This window comes from Danio rerio, chromosome 16, assembly GCF_049306965.1.
Source record: "Danio rerio strain Tuebingen ecotype United States chromosome 16, GRCz12tu, whole genome shotgun sequence".
Lineage (NCBI taxonomy): Eukaryota > Metazoa > Chordata > Actinopteri > Cypriniformes > Danionidae > Danio > Danio rerio.
The window spans coordinates 58626126-58646219 of NC_133191.1; the positions used below are offsets into that span (position 1 = coordinate 58626126).

A 20094-nucleotide genomic window follows, 5' to 3' on the forward strand; every position below is an offset into this window, starting at 1 on the left:
TTGAGAAATCATCTTTGTTTTCGCTCCTTCAGATTTCCTAAAGGGGAAGCGCTTCTATCTTTACGGCAAGTTCCCTGACAACCAAAAAAGACTACTTCTGCGCTACATCATCGCCTTCAATGGGTATGAACGTGTGTTTATAAGTGTGTCTGTGTGATCCATTTAAAGCGGAGTGATGATTAAGAAGCTGTAGGCGATTTAAAAATATGGACGTAGTGTCCATGATGTCAACAGTAGGATTTCTAAAGAGTGCACATAGATATATACACTAGATATCGAATAGGGACCCTGAGCATGCGTCAGTAGCGCCGCCACATTGGTACAGTGCTCCCAGGACAAATGTCATTCAACTGCACTAGACAAGACAGTGTTATTACGTGAAGATGCGGGACTTTAGCGCTGTCTACGGGTGTAGTAACGAGCAATCAAAGAAAAGAAAGCACAAAGGCAGAACATTTCATAGGTAATATTAAGTTTTTTACGTTTTTGTATGTTATGACTTTTGTATTCAACATTGATGATAACAGTCACTTACTGCATTCACCATAAGGCAAAGTAGCTCCAACTCGCACTAAACACTCGGCTTATGCTGGTTTTGTTGAATAAAATCAGCAAACAATGCAAATGAAATATGACAACGAGATGCTGCGCTGCCAGAAACTTGTATTATTGTTGGCTAGTGAACGAGTCGTTCATAACGGGGATTCATTCACAAGCGAATCGCTCCCTCCGTCAGTATGAGCAGTGAAAGCAGGAGAGGAGCTGTGTTTCAGGACATGATTAGATCAAATTTAACAGGGAGGGTGAATAGTACATTTCTGTACACACAAACACAAGCTTTTTGTTAGGAATGCCCGTGCGGTCACTGATCCATCAATGTAGAAAAGTGATGTAAAATTAAAATTTTCGTAATAAAAAAAAAATTTGCATACTAACATCCAGGAAAACTCACAATCATAGATATATGTGTATATGTGTATATCTCTGGCTTTGGGTTGGCACAGTCCTCCACTGTACCTTGGTCCCGCATTCATTTCAAAGGAGCGCTACCCTGTTCCAAGATGTCGGCTCTATTGACGCATTCCGTCCAATAGACAACAACAGGGTAGGCGACATCTAATGTATATATTTATGAAGAGCGCAAATGAAGTGGGCGGAGCTTTTCTAATTGCCAATCATGCATTACTCCCTAATAATTAAAAATGCAATGAGGTGGTGAATAGGCGGAGCTAGAGATGCCCTTTTTATTGATGAAACACTTCACACTTCCTTTAAAGGTGACCTGTTTGTGTTCTGGCCACATGCGCTCGGTTGAATTTTAGATTGACTTTGTGCTTTCTTTTAATGCCATGCAGCCCTTTTAAGCATTAAAGTGGTAAATGCTAATAAATACGTCAAATAAAGTCTAAATGCTAGGCTATCATGAAACGCTATGAGATCTGAAATGCAGACTTGGCATTGTATGACAGTGTTTCATATGACTGTGTTATAGACCATTTCAATATGGCGATATCACTGGTTCATGAACAGTGCCGGCTTGTCTTAAAACCTTTTCAGAACTGTAACAAGAGGGGATTCAGTCGTACCTAATGTTAACACGGCTGTCATTATAAAAAGTATCAACATGTGGAACTTTCTGGGTTCTCAGAAGCTTTGGAAATGAAAGATGTAAAACAGGAAATGCATTAGGACCATTGTTATTGTTTACATCCCTCAAAATGGTCTATAGCTGACAGCTGATTGATTTCTCAGATTCTGGAGGGCATTACAGTTCTGAATATTAATTATAAATGGATAATACATAATTTTAAATAAATGAAATACATATACAGTTGAAGTCAGAATTATTAGCCCCCCCTGAATTAATATTCCCCCCTTGTTTATCCCCACCCCCCATTTCTGTTTAACGGAGAGCAGGTTTTGCCAGCACATTTCTAATCATAATCATTTTAATAACTCATTTTTAATAATTGATTTATTTTATTTTTGTCTTGATGACAGTAAATAATATTAGACTAGATATTCTTCAAGACACTTCTATACAGCTTAAAGTGACATTTAAAGGCTTCACTAGGGTAATTAGGGTGACTAGGCAGGTTAGGGTAATTAGGCAAGTTATTGTATAATGATGGTTTGTTCTGTAGACTATCAAAAAAATATAGCTTAAAGGGGCTAATAATATTGAGCTTAAAATGGCTTTTGAAAAATTAAAAACTGCTTTTATTCTAGCCAAAATAAAACAAATAAAACTTTCTCCAGAAGAAAAAATATTATCAGACATACTGTGAACATTTCCTGAATCTGTTCAACATCAACTGGGAAATATTTAAAAAGAAAGAAATATTCAAAGGGTGGCGAATAATTCTGCCTTCAACTGTGTATACTTATTTTATATAATTTATTCAATGTATAATAAATAGTGTATGGCTTTTTGAATCATACTATAGTAAAGTACTTAAATTAGTCTGTTGTGGTGATTCTACAGTTGCTATGCTATCACAACAACTATATAATAATTCTGACTTTAACTGTATAGTTGAAATTTATATAAAAAAATTACTCATCAGGGTTCAACGCTAATGATTTTTTATACGGGTCCGATCGGGCTATTGCTTAAGATTTTTACATGCCCTGTCAAAATTTTCACTAGCCCCACCAAAAAAACTAAAAAGTTAATAGCGATTTCTTAGCCATATATTTTAAATAGTGGCAAAATTATGCCTGTGAATCTAGAATTTAAACATTTTAAATATGTTAATAAATTTATAATGAGCAAGATTCAAGATTTTATGCAAATGAAAGAGCAGTATGAAAAATGTGCTGGTGTTTTAATGCAATTCTAAATAACTTTTTATAAAAGTGGCTTGCCAAACTGACAACTGTTATTTTTTTGTTCTTTTTTTCAGTTTCTTAATTTTGTACCCATGTAATGGTCTGCTTCTAAGCCTTTAGAAACGTTTTCTTTTAGCCTTATTGTTTAAATTTGCCACCATATTGCCATCTTTTCACTGTACTGGTTGTTACCAGGTCAAAAAACAAAACAAAAAAAAAACATTCTCATCGTTACTGGCCGATAGGGGCCAGTAACAATCCTGTCTACTGTCCCGAGTGTCTTTCACGCTGGCCCCGGGCCACCGGGCAGTCCTTATTGTTGAGCCCTGCTCATGTAATAGAATGGTGGCCAGACTTAGTTATCACAATTAACTGCAAAACATTTTTGATAGTTTTAAGAAATAATCCCGAAAAGCAATAGACTGTAAAGCTGCATAAACAAAGGCACAAATGTGATCTACATAATGGCCAAGAATTATCTGAGCAAAAGACACCTGTAACTCAAGTGGCCACGCCCTTAATTATGCACAATTTTAGGGCTTAATATAAATTAAACTTGAGTTAAAAAAAAAAAAAAAAATCATCCTTTCACAATTGTCATGAAGAAGAATATCAGCTATATACAGCTAGACCACTTTTTGTACCAAGCTGTAAACATTTGTTTCTGCTGTAAATCTGGTCATTTTAGCATGGAAAGCCTATGGAGTCAAATCCCAATTGGAGCCTCTGGTGGCCAGTGAATGAACTGCATTTTTATTCAGAGCCTTTATTTTATCCTCAGAGCTGTTGAAGACTACATGAGCGAGAAGGTCCAGTTCGTCATCACCAGTGAGGGATGGGACGACTCTTTCGAGGATGTGAGTATTTCATCTTTTTACCTGAAACACAATTTGTTTTTAGCAGTGTTTCTATTTATTTATCTGAGATTGCTGCATGTGTTTTGAAGGACAGATCTATCAATCCTCGAAATCATGATCAGCTATTGGCTGACGGCACAGCAGCGTAATGACATCATCTGATTAATATTCAATTATCCATGTGAGCAAAATTAGATCATATTCATAGTAAGCGGTTTGCTAAATATGACACGCAATAACTTTCCACATTTGTTGTGGGCTGCAGGCTTTATACTTTCATGTGTCAAGAGTATTTAACAGTTTATTTAGTTTTACAGTTAGAGTAGATTTTCTTCATTATAGTAGACTAGGCCTATTTTAATCTCTTCATTTAAATTAATTTTGCATCAAAAAAGCATTTTGATATTGGTTACGGTGTCTGCAACTTTTGCAAAACATCAAATCACCAGCATATTAGCTGTCAAAACATGTGCATGACTGCATAAATTATTATTCCATTATAAACGAACAAACAAACAACAGTTGAGTATTGTGGATGTCTATTATCATACAGAAATTGTACTGAAGCTGGATCAGTGCCTTAAAATAGTATGCATTTGTATCTAAAAAGTCCATATTAATAAATGTTCTCTTTGATCCCCTTGGGGATTTTTGTACTTTTATTTCAGAGTGCAGATTGCAAACGTTTTATTTACATAATTTTTTAACGTTGTTGTATGTAAACTTAAGTATTATTAATTATTTAATTCATTCATTCATTTTCTTGTCTTCTTAGTCCCTTAATAATCTGGGGTCGCCACAGCGGAATGACCCGCCTACTTATCCAGCAAGTTTTTTTACGCAGCAGATGCCATTCCACCCGCAACCCATCTCTGGGAAACATCCACACACAAACTCATACACTACAGACAATTTAGCCTACCCAATTCCCCTATAGCGCATGTCTTTGGACTGTGGAGGAAACCGGAGCACCCGGAGGAAACCCACGCCAACGCAGGGAGAACATGCAAACCCCACACAGATATGCCAACTAAGCCGAGGCTTGACCCAGCGACCTTCTTGCTGTGAGGCGACAGCACTACCTACTGCGCCACTGCTTCGCCTAATTATTCAATAATAAATTATATTAATTATTATAAATTACAAATGTGTATATATAAACTATTTTAACTATTTTTAAACTATTTTACGAAGTGTATATAGTTTATAGGTAAGAAAATATCAGCATTTGGTACATACTTTCAGTATTATCTTTGCATGAAATAAACCTGCTCCCGAGCAGGTTTGAGCTACCAGAACTGTTGCTATGACAACAACTCTCGGATCAGTTTTGAAGAATGAAACAATCCTGGATCACGACAAATCGTCAATAACCAAATCCAGCTAACTGAGTAATCCATGTACGAAGAACAAACCCCTGGTGCAGTTACATCTGAGCTGCATGCAATGCTTTTAATGCACTCACCTAGCCCCGCCCCTCACAGTGGCATCACTAGCTCCATTGAGTGCATTGTGTCTGTCATTGCATCTCTGAGATATGCAATCTCAGCTTGCGTCTAATGGCTGCGTTCAGATACTATTGGCCTATCATTTGTTGTGTTTAGTACAGAAATGCACTTATTTTAGTGGTGGTGGCCCATTTGCATTGTATTTATTGTGTTTTGAATGCAAATGCCACTTTATTAAAAATGTTTTGCATGTTATTGATGTTTATCAAAAACAAGTTATGTAATATCAATTGTTCTGCCCCCTTTGACCTTTGAAAATTCAGATTTGGACCTTTTAATGTAGACATTGAGAACCCCTGATTTAGTAGTTGAATGATGCAAGTTTTACTCTGGCTGATAGCGATATTTATCAGTGGAGCTGATGGCCAAAATATAATGCACACTTGTTTGTTTTGGCCCATATGTTCAAACAATTTTTATAGTGTTTAAATTGAAGATCTACTGTGACTGCATCATAACGCGTGACTTAATATGACAATGTAGGAAACTGTCTCAGCCGAGTCCATTGACACACAAGTTTGCTTTTAATTGAATGTACATTTGAACATCTTTGAGAGAGTTTTCACTGACGGAAAATGCAGATCTGTTTTTGTTCAGCCGCTGTCATTGATGTGGTTTTCTTCAGCCGCTCTGCACAGCAATCAAAACCCCTATGCATTAAACGTCTCCTCGAGTCAAGGCCCAGTTTCTACCCTTTCATCTCCTTTTACTGCCTCTTCTGTCTTTTTACAGGCCTTGATGGAAAATGGGAGTCTGAGCTTTGTGAAGCCTACCTGGATATTCGCCATCAATGACAGACAGAAGATGTTGCCTTATCAGCCATACACTGTTGTGCCTTAATAGAGTTTTTCATGTTTTCAACCATCAATCCCTGCCTTGACCTGAGCAGACACTGGCTCAACCTATAAACAAAAGACTTCTGCCGTTATTTTAGCTCTCTAATGTCTTTAGAGACCTGTCTGACTTTCTTCTGTTTGATAGTTAACAGACCTTCTGTCCCACTGAGGAACATCATACAGGTTTGGAAAGAGGTGTGAAATAATAAATGAATGAATTAACAATCTTTGGATTGAACTTTTAATACCCCATATCTGTCACAGGTCTTTGTTTTGATGCTGAAAAATGGACTTATGGCATATACCAGCCCACCAGCCCAGAGATAAAAGACTCTGATGCATATTCATGATCGGTTTTACCAGCAATTCAAAGCTGTTTATGAAGCTGTTAAATATTAATTACTAAAGACCAAACCTAAAAACCCTTTTGATTCTGACTTGCGGAGAACGTGCTTATTTATAATGTATGTTCCGATGTACTGTCAATTATTGATTAACTGATCCATATTTAGATTTTTTGGCTTATTGAGTTGGTTAAGATGGAAAGATTTCAACTTGGTGTGGTCTTTAGCATTAATATTACAATAATAATATTGCTTTTGTGTGGAGCTCAAGCATATTTAAGAAAAAGAAGCACCTGAAATTAATATTGCTGTACTTTTTTAATGTTTCTTGTTCTTAAGTGTTGATGTTTGTTGTTTTATTTTGGATTCACTTTAACGTTTGACTAAATTCTTGATGTATTTTGCTTGTTACGTTTCTTTAATGTAAGTAATACTTTGAGGTTCTAGCTTAAAAGAGCACAGAATAAAGTTGGAAAATAGTTTTGCTGAAGTGATGTTGTGGATCTTCTGGTTTCTGTTTGGAAGGTATCTTATAATTAGGCCCACACGGAATCTGCGCGCGCAGAATTCCGCAGATTTTCCGCAGAATTCCACAGATTTATGCAGATTTTAAGCCCATTATTAATTCTATTTATTTACTTGAGTAAATGTATAAATCTGAATTTATTCAGTTTTTATTTAGTAATTTATTACTTTTTATTTAATATATTAAGGTGTAAGTTATGATACTCCGCTGGATACTCTCAAAATAATTCCGCAGAAATCCGCAGATTTTACTAAAATTCTCCGCAGAAATAGCAAAAAAAACGTCCGCAGATTCCGTCTGGCCCTGGTTATAATCAATCATTTTCCTGTTCCTGCTCTAAAGTAAAAAGAGTACCAATGTACCAAAAATGGTGAAGTGTTTCCTTTCCTTTGAGGAAAATATTTGTTTAATTTTTGCAATATTTTTGTAGTTACAGGACTGCATTGTTTTGTCCACATGAATAATGTTTTTTAGTATGGGTTTCAGAGTTCAGGTTTGGGGAAACTGCAACAAACAATTAATGAAAACCTTAAAATTGTGTGTATGTGCTCAATCTATAGGCATGAGCAAGTACAACATTAGATTACAGGTGATTATTTATATTAGTCCTGTGTTAAAGAGTAGTGATAAGATGTTGATGTTAATCCACCATATAAAAAAAAGATTAGCTGACATAATTTAACACATTTGTTTATTAATCACTGTAATTGTTTACATCTAATATTTCATGTGTAATGTGCAATCGTAGCTGGTTTAAAACCATCTTTCTAATCCAGCTTAACCCGTTTGTGATCTGTCCTAGCGAACTACCTAATTAGGCTGTTTCCTTTTCAGCAGAGATTCGTCAAACAGAATTCTGAATTTGTACAGAATTTTATATTACTGTGCTTATAAGTCCTTGGAGTCTTGGTCGTCTAGCTACATCTTTCATTTTTTTGTTAACAAGAGGTCTCATGTCTGTCCCCTGCTGAAGAAAGGTGTCTATCTTCTTTTCTGAGTCTTAAATTCAAGGCTAAGCATCAGAATGGATTTTTTTTGTTCTCTTTACCTGCGTTTATTCTGTCAAATTTGTTTTTTGTCCTTTACTCAAGTGTTCACCATCTTGAGTGTATCTGCATATTTTGTTGTTGAATTATAACGCAACATGATTTCACACCTCATTCGATGCCTAGAAAGAAAGTTGTATGATCTCTTTAGTTAGTTAGTTCATTTATATAGCACATTTTTACAGCACAACATTGCCCAAAGTGCTGAACACAATCAATATTAATAAAAAATTGCAGGGGTAAATGAGAGTAAATGAATATGTTGTAAATATTACTCAAAGTAAAAAGTAGCCCTTTCAAAACTACTCCATAGTATTACGCTTTTAAAAGCTGATGTGTTTACATGTAATTTGTGCATGTGTGTGTGTAAACGTAACATTCTGTAGTGCATTAAGTGATTGGCCAGCAGGCACACGACATCATAAGACGTTAATATTAGGCTAGATTTAGGTTGTGATGACAAGTGACCAAAATGTAATGTCTAGCAAGCGTCTAAAGACAACATTATTTTGATGTCTGATAATGATCTCAAATGATGTTGATATTTGCTCAATTTTTGGTTGTGTTGAAAAGTGACCAAAAACCAATGTCGAACCAACATCTTAAGCCAGCATCATATTGACGTCAAATACTAACATTTATTATCGGGTATGGAAATCCAACGTCTAATAGATGTCATAGTGGTAACGTCCACACAACGTCAAGCTGTAACATCATTAGACATTGATAATTGGTTCATTTTAAAATTGGACTTGGGGCATTGACATTAGCCTGACATTGCATTCTGACGTCAACCTGATTTTCATTTCCAAACAAAATGCTACGTCCCCATGAGGTTAGGGTACAACATCAAACTGACGTCATGTTGGTATCTTGTGCTTACTGGGTGTTTAAGGCCATTTTCGTTATCAAACTGTAAACATCCGTCATCTTCTCATCAGTGACATGCATCTAAACAGTCTCTAGGTCAATGTGTGTAAAGATTTTGGACATCTTATTGGACACTTTTTAATGCTTCCAAACAGTTTGCTGCAGTTATAAAGCGCCAATGTCTAGAGATGGTTCATTATGAGGTGATTTAACTTCTGTGTGTGATTTGATTTGCAGGAATCACAGGACTGATGTTTCTAATCCCCATAGACAAGAAAAATAAATAGTTACTGCAGGTTGAAGGAAAGTAGTGGAGTAAAAGTACCGATAATGCACTAAAATTTACTCAAGAGAGAGTAAAAGCACACATTTTGAAAACTACTAAGTAATTTACAATTCCTGAGAAAAAACACTCAATTACAGTTGTTTGAGTATTTGTAATTTATTACTTTACACCACTGGAAATGAGTCGTACAGCACATACATAACTAAAACACAAGACAAACCTCTCAACATTAAAAAGGCTCAAATGCTAAAGAACAAATATTTAATCTTAAGGATCATACAGATAAATCACCCACTCTGTATACTATTTTTCTGTTTATACTGTTTTTCTGTCTATATTTTAGTTTGTTTGTCCATTTGTTTGCCGGTCTTTCAATATGCTTTCTTCAAATGACGCTTTATTCCGTTGGCGTGCAGTTTGGCGCGCTAATTTAAAATAAGCACAGTCACGTACGTTTATCAACGGCTCCAGCCACACCTTAAACAAACTGAATTTAAGCCGTTACTTTTGATTTAAACTGCCAACTGACGCAAATAAATCGACACTATTAGTTTACATCTGCCTCTGAGGAGAAATAATCGGGTGAGTTATTATGGCTCTTATGTCTTCTTATTTTATACATGTCTTTTTATGGCGGTAATAACTGTTTAAGTTGATGAATATAAATGAGATGAATATTAAGCAGCTGAGGAGGAGGCGCGCGCCCAAGGAGCAGACAGAGAGCGCGAAAATGAGCAGAGATCAGGTGCATCTGCTGCAATGTTCATCCACGTCTCCGAAGAAATCTGGATTTCTGCTTCCCCATCGCCATGAACATTACACTGTCTGCTGTTCTACTGTGGGACTGATGAAATGCGCCTACTGAATGAAAGTAAGACACTTCTTTCATATTTATATTTCATTCTTCATCCTCTGTTCGCGTTTTCAGGCGAGTTCTCACAAGGTCCGAATCTTAAACCCACTCGTTTTCGTATTGAACTTTTAATTATCGTGGTTTCCACAACAAAACATCGACGTGAGTTAACGTTATATATTTGAGGTAGCTTTAATTTAAAGTCTGAAAGTTTTCAGGAGTGTGTGGCCATTTTATTTTAATGTGTTGATTACAATATGCCATACATTCTTATAAATGCTGATTTATTGTCAAATGTTGACAAATAGTTAATGAATTAATACATTTAATTTTAATTCAGTTAATTAACATATCGTTGGGATACAACAACCCAGCATTTAGTGCATACATTGTGTAATTCTTTACTTTTACATTTTTGTGTGTGTATTTTATGATCCCTTTCATATTGTTTACTTGTTTTCGTATAACTTGTTAAAAACGATTTAGTAATCAGCTTAATGATAATGTGACAATCCAACCATTTGGTCAATTATACTTCAGAATACTTCATGATTAAAGGAATAGTTCACCCAAAAATTATGATAAAAACACTATTATTTATTTAACCTTAAGTAGTTGCCAGCTGTTTGCCATTAACTTTCATTACTAACTTTGCTATAGACTTTTTCTATACTATGATTGTCATTGCATGTAAGGATGGGACGATAACCGTTTTCAAGGTATACCGTGGTTTGGAAAAGTCAAGGTTTAAAAACCACCAAAATTTTCTGTAATACAGTTCCAGCAGAAAAGATCTCCAAAGATGCTGTTTTAAATGGTAAAAAAAGTGTTTTTGAAACAAATGAAGAGAGCAGAAGTCAATTATTCATTTGAATTATTTAGCCTGACGTGTTTACTGCCCCAAAATATTTGAAACGTTTCTCAAAACAAAATATATTGTGTTCAAAGGGGAAAAAAGTTTTTGTTTTTACCCGGACATTTAAAAATGATATATTTTAGTATAATACCATGCAACCATGATATTTTTATCCAAGGTAACATACCATCAGAATCTTATACCAGCCCATAATTGCATGGCATTTTCCAATATTCTTTAATATTGTTCATGTTTAGAAGAAGACAGGAGGTTTGGAACCAACTGACAATCATCCAATTATTATATTTTAGGTATACTATACCTTTGCAATTTTGCATGCATCTTTATATTTTATGTTGTCAGTGATTCAAGCTATGTATTTTAGATTTACGTGCTCAAAGATTGATTAAGAAGTCATATACAGTGGGGTACTAGTGGAAGTATGTGCAATTTAATACAAATGATTTCTTGACAACCAAATTATACAACAATAAAACTCTAAAATCAAGATGAATATGAGCATGTTATATGGAAGATCTTGACTTTCAGTGAAAGAAGAGCATTATGATTGATTAATGTGACTCAATTAAATGTATTTGATTGTGCATAAAGTCTAAACGGCTGTGAGCTCAGCATTTCTCCTACTGTAGGCATTTAAAAATCCAGCTGTGTTTTTAGTATTTTTGCACCTATTGTGGTATTGTATATCAATCATCTTTGTATATTTGTTCCATTTCTGGTTAATGTTGCTCTTAAGTTAAAATACAGAATGCAAATTTCAGTAGCTTTCATGAGCAGAAAGAAAAGGCTCTGGCTCTTGATCACTTGTCTGGTGCTCTAATAACATTTGTAGAGGAGTGTGAGTGGATGTGTTTGTCTGTGTCCCTGCGGTCCTGATCAGAAGAGTCATCACCTAACACTAAAACAAAAGCCTGACGCATTAAATGCAAACAGCAGCAGCACTGCTTATAAAGCTGCTCATTTAATGCAACAGCGGTGCATCTGTGAACAGTCAGTGCTGCCAGCATTACTATTGTTTGCTTCTGTTGTTCAGGTAGTAATTGAGTGCTTGCTTACACATGCACTCTGAAATGCTGGGTTATTGCAAAAATTGTGTTAAATTTGGGCTTAATTGAAAAAATTAACCCAACATTGGATTGTTTTTCTATATTTTAAGCAAATTTGGCTTGACATAACCACTTTTTAGTGTATTAAATAAGGTTAAGTGATTGTGTGGGTGGCATGTTGGCTCACTGGTTAGCACTGTTCGAGTCCCAGCTGGGCAAGTTTGCATTTCTGTGTGGAGTTTGCATGTTCTCCCTGTGTTGGTGCGGGTTTCCTCCGGGTGCTCCGGTTTCCCCCACAGTTCAAATGCATGCGCTATGCTTAATTGGCCATAGTGTATGTGTGTGAATGCGAGAGTGGGTGTTTCCCAACACTGGGTTGCGGCTAGAAGGGCATCTGCTGGGTAAAACATACTAGACAAGTTGGCGGTTCATTCCGCTGTGGAAAAAAGGACTAAGCTGAAGGAGAATGAATGAGTGAATGAAAGTGTCATTGCTGTTCTCAGCATGTAGATCTTTAAGGTTTCATTTGTGGACAAGCTCAATGCAACCCATGTTTATTTTAGAGAGTATATCGACTCATTCCTGCTTATTTTGATCATGAAATGCAAAAATTAAAGTGGTTATTGCAATTTTTTATCGCACAATTTAGGTTGTTAAACTTCTGAATTGTGAGTTAGACATACAAACATGAGAGATGTTTGCAGATAGAATTGTATGTAAATTATGATTTTCAAGATAATCACAGTTACATGTGTTTTATTTATTTATTTACGATGTTATTAACAATGCAATACATTTTCAGGACCTAAACTCAGAATTCTGATTGAAACAGTAAAAAGTTCTAGCAATTAGTACAGCAATTTGTACATTTTTGATTTAGTGGCTAATTCATATTCATTTGTACGATCTCATTACAAATGCAAATGAAAATTGTATGAATTAGCCAGTTTACTATTTAAATACGTAAATAGTTATGTTTCGTCGTGATATTGGGCTGGTGTTTAGATGAAAATTAATAATTGCAAAATGTAAACTTAATTCCAAGACAAAGCTTTTATTGGGAAAAAAAATGTATGGATGCCCATTTCTGCTGTTAAAAATCTTTTTTAAAAAAAGCTTATTGTAAATTTTTTGTCTCATAATTATGTTTTTTTTTCATGTTATTCAGAATTGTAAGTTTATATCTCCAAATTCTGACTCTATTTCTTGTAATTGCGGGTTCATATCAGGGCTACTGTTGAGTATTGCAAAAAACATTTTTCAGGTGTCGAGGTGCAAACATTTACTCTTTAAACATTATGGATGACTAAAAAAATTCAGCAGATATCCTGTCTCTGATTAGCTGTTGTAATTTTCCAAACGGTAGTGTTAATTTTCAGCTCTGGGTTCAGCTTTAGTCTCCAGCCAATAGCAGAATAGCAGCTACTGGGGAGGTAGGGATAAAAAAAGCAAGGCCTTAGCTGATTGGTCAAATCAAGATTAACAACCAATGCATTAAATTAATGAAATTTATCACACGTCTGTGATGCGAACACTTACTGGCCACTTTATTAGGTACACCCGTCAAACTGCTCGTCAACACAAATTTCTAATCAGCCAATCACATGGCAGCAACTCAATGCATTTAGGCATGTAGACATGGTCAAGCTGATCTGCTGCATTTCAGAGCGAGCATCAGAATGGGGAAGAGAGGGGATTTAAGTGACTTTGAACATGGCATGGTTGTTGCTGCCAGACGGGCTGCTCTGAGTATTTCAGAAACTGCTGATCTACTGGGATTTTCACACACAACCATCTCGAGGGTTTACAGAGAATGCTCCGACAAAGAGGAAATATCCAGTGAGCGGCAGTTCTGTGGGCGCAAATGCCTTGTTGATGCCAGAGGTCAGAGGAGAATGGCCAGACTGGTTCCAGCTGATAGAAAGACAACAGTAACTCAAATAAGCACTCGTTACAACCGAGCTCTGCAGAAGAGCATCTCTGAACACACAACACGTCCAACCTTGAGGCGGATGGGCTACAGCAGCAGAAGAGCACACCGGGTGCCGCTCCTGTCAGCTAAGAACAGGAAACTGAGGCTACAATTCACACAGACTCACCAAAACTGGACAATAGAAGATTGGAGAAACGTTGCTGCTCTGATGAGTCTCCATTTCTGCTGACACATTCAGATGCTCGGCTCACATTTTGGCCTCAACAATATGAAAGCATGGATCATCCTGCCTTGTATCAGTGGTTCAGGCTGGTGGTGGTGGTGTAATGGTGTGGGGGAGATTTTCTTTGGGTCCATTAGTACCAATTGAGCATCAACGCCACAGCCTACCTGAGTATTGCTGCTGACCATGTCCATCCCTTTATGAGCACAGTGTCTCCATCTTCTGATGGCTACTTCCAGCAGGATAACGCAGCATGTCATAAAGCTCAATCATCTCAGACTGCTTTCTTGAACATGACGATGAGTTCACTGCACTCAAATGGCCTCCACAGTCACCAGAGCTCAATCCAATAGAGCAGCTTTGGGATGTGGTGGAACGGGAGATTGGCATCATGGATGTGCAGCTGACAAATCTGCAGCAACTGTGTGATGCTATCATGACAATATGGAGCAAAATCTCTGAGGAATATTTCTAGTGGCTTGTTGAATCTACGCCACCAAGGATTAAGGCTGTTCTGAAAGCAAAAGGGGTCCAACCCGGTACTAGTAAGGTGTGCCTAATAAAGTGTCTGGTGAGTGTTTATTGCATGTACTATTATGCCGATATTGACATATATTGTGCAGCTCTAGTTTATATCATGTAATTCTGATGTTATGTCTCAGAATGCTACCCTTGAACATTCTTTATTAACGGGCTTCAGTAGAAGTGTGATTGTGAACTCAATGCATTTTGCTCAACATCATTTAATGCACATTACATATCATGAAGACTACATGCATTCCTTCATCTGTTAAACTGTGTGAAAGATCTTGAAGGATCTGAATGTGAGCTTAATGAAGGCATTGAACACGAGTCCTCTGCGCCGAAAGAGACCCTTATTATTACTGGCCATGTAAAGGATGTAGTGGCGCTGTAAAAGATTGATCAGAGCTCCTGCAGCCTCAAAAGCTGGGTTTCCATTAGACATGTGCTGAAATCCAATAATTCAATATACCGTGATAATGAACATGCAGAATACTGATATCACTGGCACTTCAAAATACAGTGAATAATTACTTGTGGAGTGCCTTTTAGGAATATTTAGATCATCACTGCATCAAATGATGAACATTTAATAAGCAATTGATCTTCAAACATGGACTACATATAGGCGTTTTGTTCATCAACTTAACTAAAGTAAATGTAATGACAGCTATTTAATCATTTATTAATCTTATGTGCTGTTATCTTTTTAGAATGAAATTGTGTAATGGTTTTAATAAAATGGAGTCAGTGACTAATGAAATTCAGTTGTGTTTTTAATTAGCCTCTAACATGTATAACTAGGCAACAAGGTGGTGGTAGCACGTTCACCTCACAGCAAGAAGGTCACTGGTTTGGGCCTCGGCTGGGTCAGTTGGCGTTTCTCTGTGGAGTTTGCATGTTCTCCCCGTGTTCGCATGGGTTTCCTCTGGGTGCTCCGGTTTCCCGCATAAGTCCGAAGACATGTGGTATAGGTGAATTGGGTGTGCTATTGACCGTATGAGTGTGTGTGTGTAATATGGGAGTTTCCCAGTGATGGGGTGCGGTTGGAAAGGCATCCTCTGCGTAAAAACATATGCTGGATAAGTTGGCGGTTCATTCCGCTGTGGCGACCCCAGATTAATAAAGGGACTAAGCCAAAAAGAAAATGAATGAATAAATATATAACTATAGAGCGGAATGGTGGCTCGGTGTTTAGCACTGTGGCCTCACAGCAAGAAGGTCGCTGGTTCGAGTTCATAAGAATTAATCTTATGTCTGGTATTAGGAAATACATTATTTTGCGCACCTCAATAGCAAATTATTTTGCTTCTTTTACTCTTAGAAAATGCTTCTTTATTTAAGAGGTTTTTTTTTATATATTTGGACTAGAAACAAGACAAATCTAAGTAAGAAAAGCATTTTTGCAGTGTAAAAGTTTTTTCTAAAATTGTCTGATAACAAAGACAATTTTAATCAAATTGTCAAAAACATGTAAAAAAAAATTAATACAAGTATTGTCTTTTTTGAGTATTTATTATTTTTATTTAAATCACAGAGAATAATAAATGTTTTTGTTTGAGGTGAGTAAAAAATTGGGATTATCCCACCAAATATTAATTCTTATTTTTTCTGAAGTTAAAATATTGGTAGTTTAGAATAAAACATTATAAATAAAATACATCAACAACTATTATTATGAATCTCACAACAAATAGTCAAATCAAGAAGGTCGCTGGTTCGAGCCTCGGCTGGGTCATTTAACGTTTTTGTGGAGTTTGCATGTTCTCCCCGTGCTCCGGTTTTCCCCACAGTCCAAACACATGCGCTATAGGGAAATTGATGAACTAAATTGGCCTAGTGTATGGTGTATGAGTATTCGTGAATGTGAGATTGTTGAAAGTTTTAAACTCATGGTTTGTAGCAATCGGTTTCCTCAGTTTGAGTTGCCTTAACTTATTGGGTTTTACAGTACTCAGTCGGTTTGAGTTCTCCTCATTTATTGGGGTTTACTGTGCTCAAATTACTTTGTTTACTCAAATGGATTAAGTTCACAGTACTCATATAGATTAGTTTTTGAACTTAAATAGTTTATTGCAATCAGTTTTCTCAAATGGTTTGAGTTACCTTAACTTATTGAGTTTTGCAGTATAGTTTAGCAATTTAATTGACACATTTTTTGTCTTTACCTTGACAAGCATGTATAATTTTGGTAAAAGTGTTTTCAATTATTTATATATTTATTTATTTAATTAATTATTAATTAATTTATTTAATATTACTCAAAAACTCTTGTATTGGAAACCTTGATGTAATGTGATTCTTAATGCATTTAATTTTGTTCACAACAAAGACTACAACGTTTTATATATCAGTGTTGTACAAAATAATCCGATTGAAATCCTACATAGAAACAAATCCTAAATGAGAAAAGTAGTAAAAGTAATCATAAATTTTGTCTATTTTGATATATGGCATCACCGACTACAGTTTAGTCATGTCATTTTATATTACAAGTAATGATTAATTATTAATAGTTTTTCGTTTGTAAAGGAAATCCAGTCAATATAACATGACTAATTTGGGCAGAAAACTGTCATAAATACACAATTAAACATATATGGTTAAAAAAGAAGAGCAATTTAATTTATTTATTTATTATTTTCCCAGTTTTGTGCAGTGTGACATTTTAATGAGAAGACAGCTGTGAGATTGAGAACTAATGATTAAATCTGATCATCAGCTGCAGACATTTTTTGGAGATGGAGGTGATTATTAGATTAGGAAGCAATTATTCCATGACAGAATCAGAGCTATTAATGTTTGGAGTGCACGCATTCATTAGCCAATACTTAATTATCGCACAGGCATCATTTTCTCCTCAGTGATCAGTGTTTGTGTCTCAGCGCTGAGATTAAATACAGATACGAGGGCCCTCATCAGTGTGCATTGTCCTGATTAACAAGCATGAGAGCTGGAGCTGCACGGATTCTCCATTTTTTTTCAATTCCTCCGTCTTTAATCAGGATCAGACCGTTCACTTCAATGTCACACAGCTGCAGCCTCGTTTGCATAATTCGTCCTAATGAAGCGCTGCCCTCACAAACCTACACATCTTAATGTTGTGATCATGGTCTTTGGATCATAAGATTTACTGCACAAATGAAGCCGCATGAATTTAATGAGTTCTTACTATTACTACTGCTTATTATTAGGGATGTACCGATGTATTAGCTGCCGATATTTGTTGGCTGATATTGGATTTATTTAGAGTGATAATATAATATTATATACAATGCGATAATATAAAAAAAGCTAATACTGATGTATCGTCTACCGATATTTATCAGCTGATATTGGATTAATTAAAGGCTTTCACCTTATCGACGATAATATGAAAAAGACAGATACCGATGTATTGGCTACCGATAATTATCAACCGTTATTGGATTAGTTTAAAGACTTCTGCGAAAATATGAAAAAGTAGATACCGGTTTATTGGCCGATATTGGATTAATTTTGAGATATCTGCGTTAATATACCAAAAAAGTAGATATCAGTGTATCTACAAATATTTATCAGCCGATATTGCATTAATTTAAAGCTATCTGCAATAAAATGTAAAAGACAGATATCGATGTATCGACTACCGTTATTTATCAGCTGACAATGTATTAATGTAAGGCTACCACCATATCGACGAAAAAAAAAAAAGACAGATACTGATGTATTGGCTACCGATATTTATCAGCCGATGTTGGATTAATTTAAAGCTACCTGCGAAAATATGAAAAAGTAGAGACTGATTTATTTGCCGATATTGGATTCATTTTAAGCTGTCTGCGCTAATATTAAAAAAGGTAGATATCGATGTATCTACAAATATTTATCAGCCGATATTGGATTAATTTAAAGCTATCGGCATATTTGCAATAATATGAAAAGGGGAGATATTGATGAATCAGCTACCAATATTTATCAGCTGATATTGGATAATGTAATGCTATTGACAATACTTTGAAAAAGGCAGATGCTAATTGTCACCGACTCGGTCCCAGTCATTCCCCTCGCTGGCCAGCAGAGGCCACCATCTCCGGACTTCTAAGCATTACATCATCCATTTACTCTGATCATGCACACCTGAACTGAATCCCGTTAATGACCCACGTACCCTTTATAAGCCAGCACCAAACGCTCAGTCAGTGCGAAGTCTTGTTTAGCCTCGGCCAGCATTTCTGAGCGTTATTCCTGCCTGATCCCTCAGGTATTACTCCAGCCTGTTTTTGACTCTGCTTCGCCTTCTGCCTGCCCACGACCCATGCATGATTATACGGACTCTGATACTTGCTGCCTGCCCACGAACCACGCCTGTTATACGGACTCTGATACTCGCTGCCTGCCCATGACCCAAGCTTGATTCACGGACTCAGATACTTGTAGCCTGCCCTCGATCTATGCCTGGTAACACTCTCTGTGTCTACTCACTGCCAGTCTTTATTCATCATAGACTGTTATTGTTGTGTGTTTGCACGTTAGTGCATGTTGTGTGTGTGAATAAGAGCGTGACTAATAAATACTGCATAATGGATCCCTCCGTGTCAGTCTCCTCGTTACACTAATGTATAGTCTACCAATTTTTTTTTATCGGCCGATATTTTGTATATTTAAAGCTATTAGCATATCAAGGATAAAAACGGCTAATACCAGTTTATTGCCCACCAATATATTTATCAGGTAATATTGGATTAATTTAAAGTTTAACGGCGATATTATGATAAAGGCAGATTCCGAAGTATTGTCTACCAATATTTATTGGCTGATAATTAACTAATTTTAAGCTATCTGCAATAAAATGTAAAAGACAGATATCGATGTATCGACTACCAATATTTATCAGCTGATATTGCATTAATTAAAGGCTATCACCATATTGACAATAATATGAAAAAGACAGATACCAATGTATTGGCTACCGATATTTATCCACCGATATTGTATTAGTTTAAAGCTATCTGCAAAAATATGAAAAAGTAGAGACCGATTTATTGGCCGATATTGGATTAATTTTAAGCTATCTGCATTAATATTACAAAAAAGTAGATATCAGTGTTTGCACAAATATTTATCAGCCAATATTGAATTAATTTAAAGCTATCTGCATATTTGCAATAATATGAAAAGGGGAAATATTGGTGAATCACCTACCAATATTTATCAGCCAATATTGGATAATGTAATGCTATTGACAATACTTTGAAAAAGGCAGATGCTAATGTATAGTCTACCAATTTTTTTATCGGCCGATATTTAAAAGCTATCAGCGATATTATAGAAAAGGCTGATACCAATTTATTGACTACCAATATATTTATCAGGTGATATTGGATTCATTTAAAGTTGTCTGTTTAACGACGATGTTATAAAAAAGGCAGATTCCGATGTATTGTCTACCAATATTTTATCGGCTGATAGTTGACTAATTTAAAGCTATCTGGGATATGTAAAAGATAGATATGGATGTGTCGACTACCGATATTTATCAGCTGATATTGTATT

The 20094-nt window shown here is 35.9% G+C and overlaps 2 protein-coding genes across 4 annotated transcripts in view; both read left to right on the forward strand.

The window, feature by feature from the left end:
* Positions 1–6867, forward strand: part of xrcc1 (X-ray repair complementing defective repair in Chinese hamster cells 1) — a 31813-nt gene extending 24946 nt beyond the window's left edge. For 2 of the 3 annotated variants that reach the window (NM_001003988.2, XM_073924893.1), the window contains 3 exon segments: positions 33–123; positions 3614–3689; positions 5930–6867. In NM_001003988.2, the coding sequence (NP_001003988.2) occupies positions 33–123; positions 3614–3689; positions 5930–6037 (275 nt within the window). In that variant the 3' untranslated portion in view covers positions 6038–6867. 3 annotated transcript variants of the gene reach the window in all.
* A 2600-nt stretch (positions 6868–9467) lies between these two features.
* drd2l (dopamine receptor D2 like) overlaps positions 9468–20094 on the forward strand; it is a 49462-nt gene continuing 38835 nt past the window's right edge. Inside the window, exons 1-2 of the mRNA XM_068213911.2 lie at positions 9468–9687; positions 9791–9976. Coding sequence (XP_068070012.2) covers positions 9958–9976 — 19 coding nt within the window. The 5' untranslated portion in view covers positions 9468–9687; positions 9791–9957. The remainder of the gene's footprint in view (positions 9688–9790; positions 9977–20094) is intronic.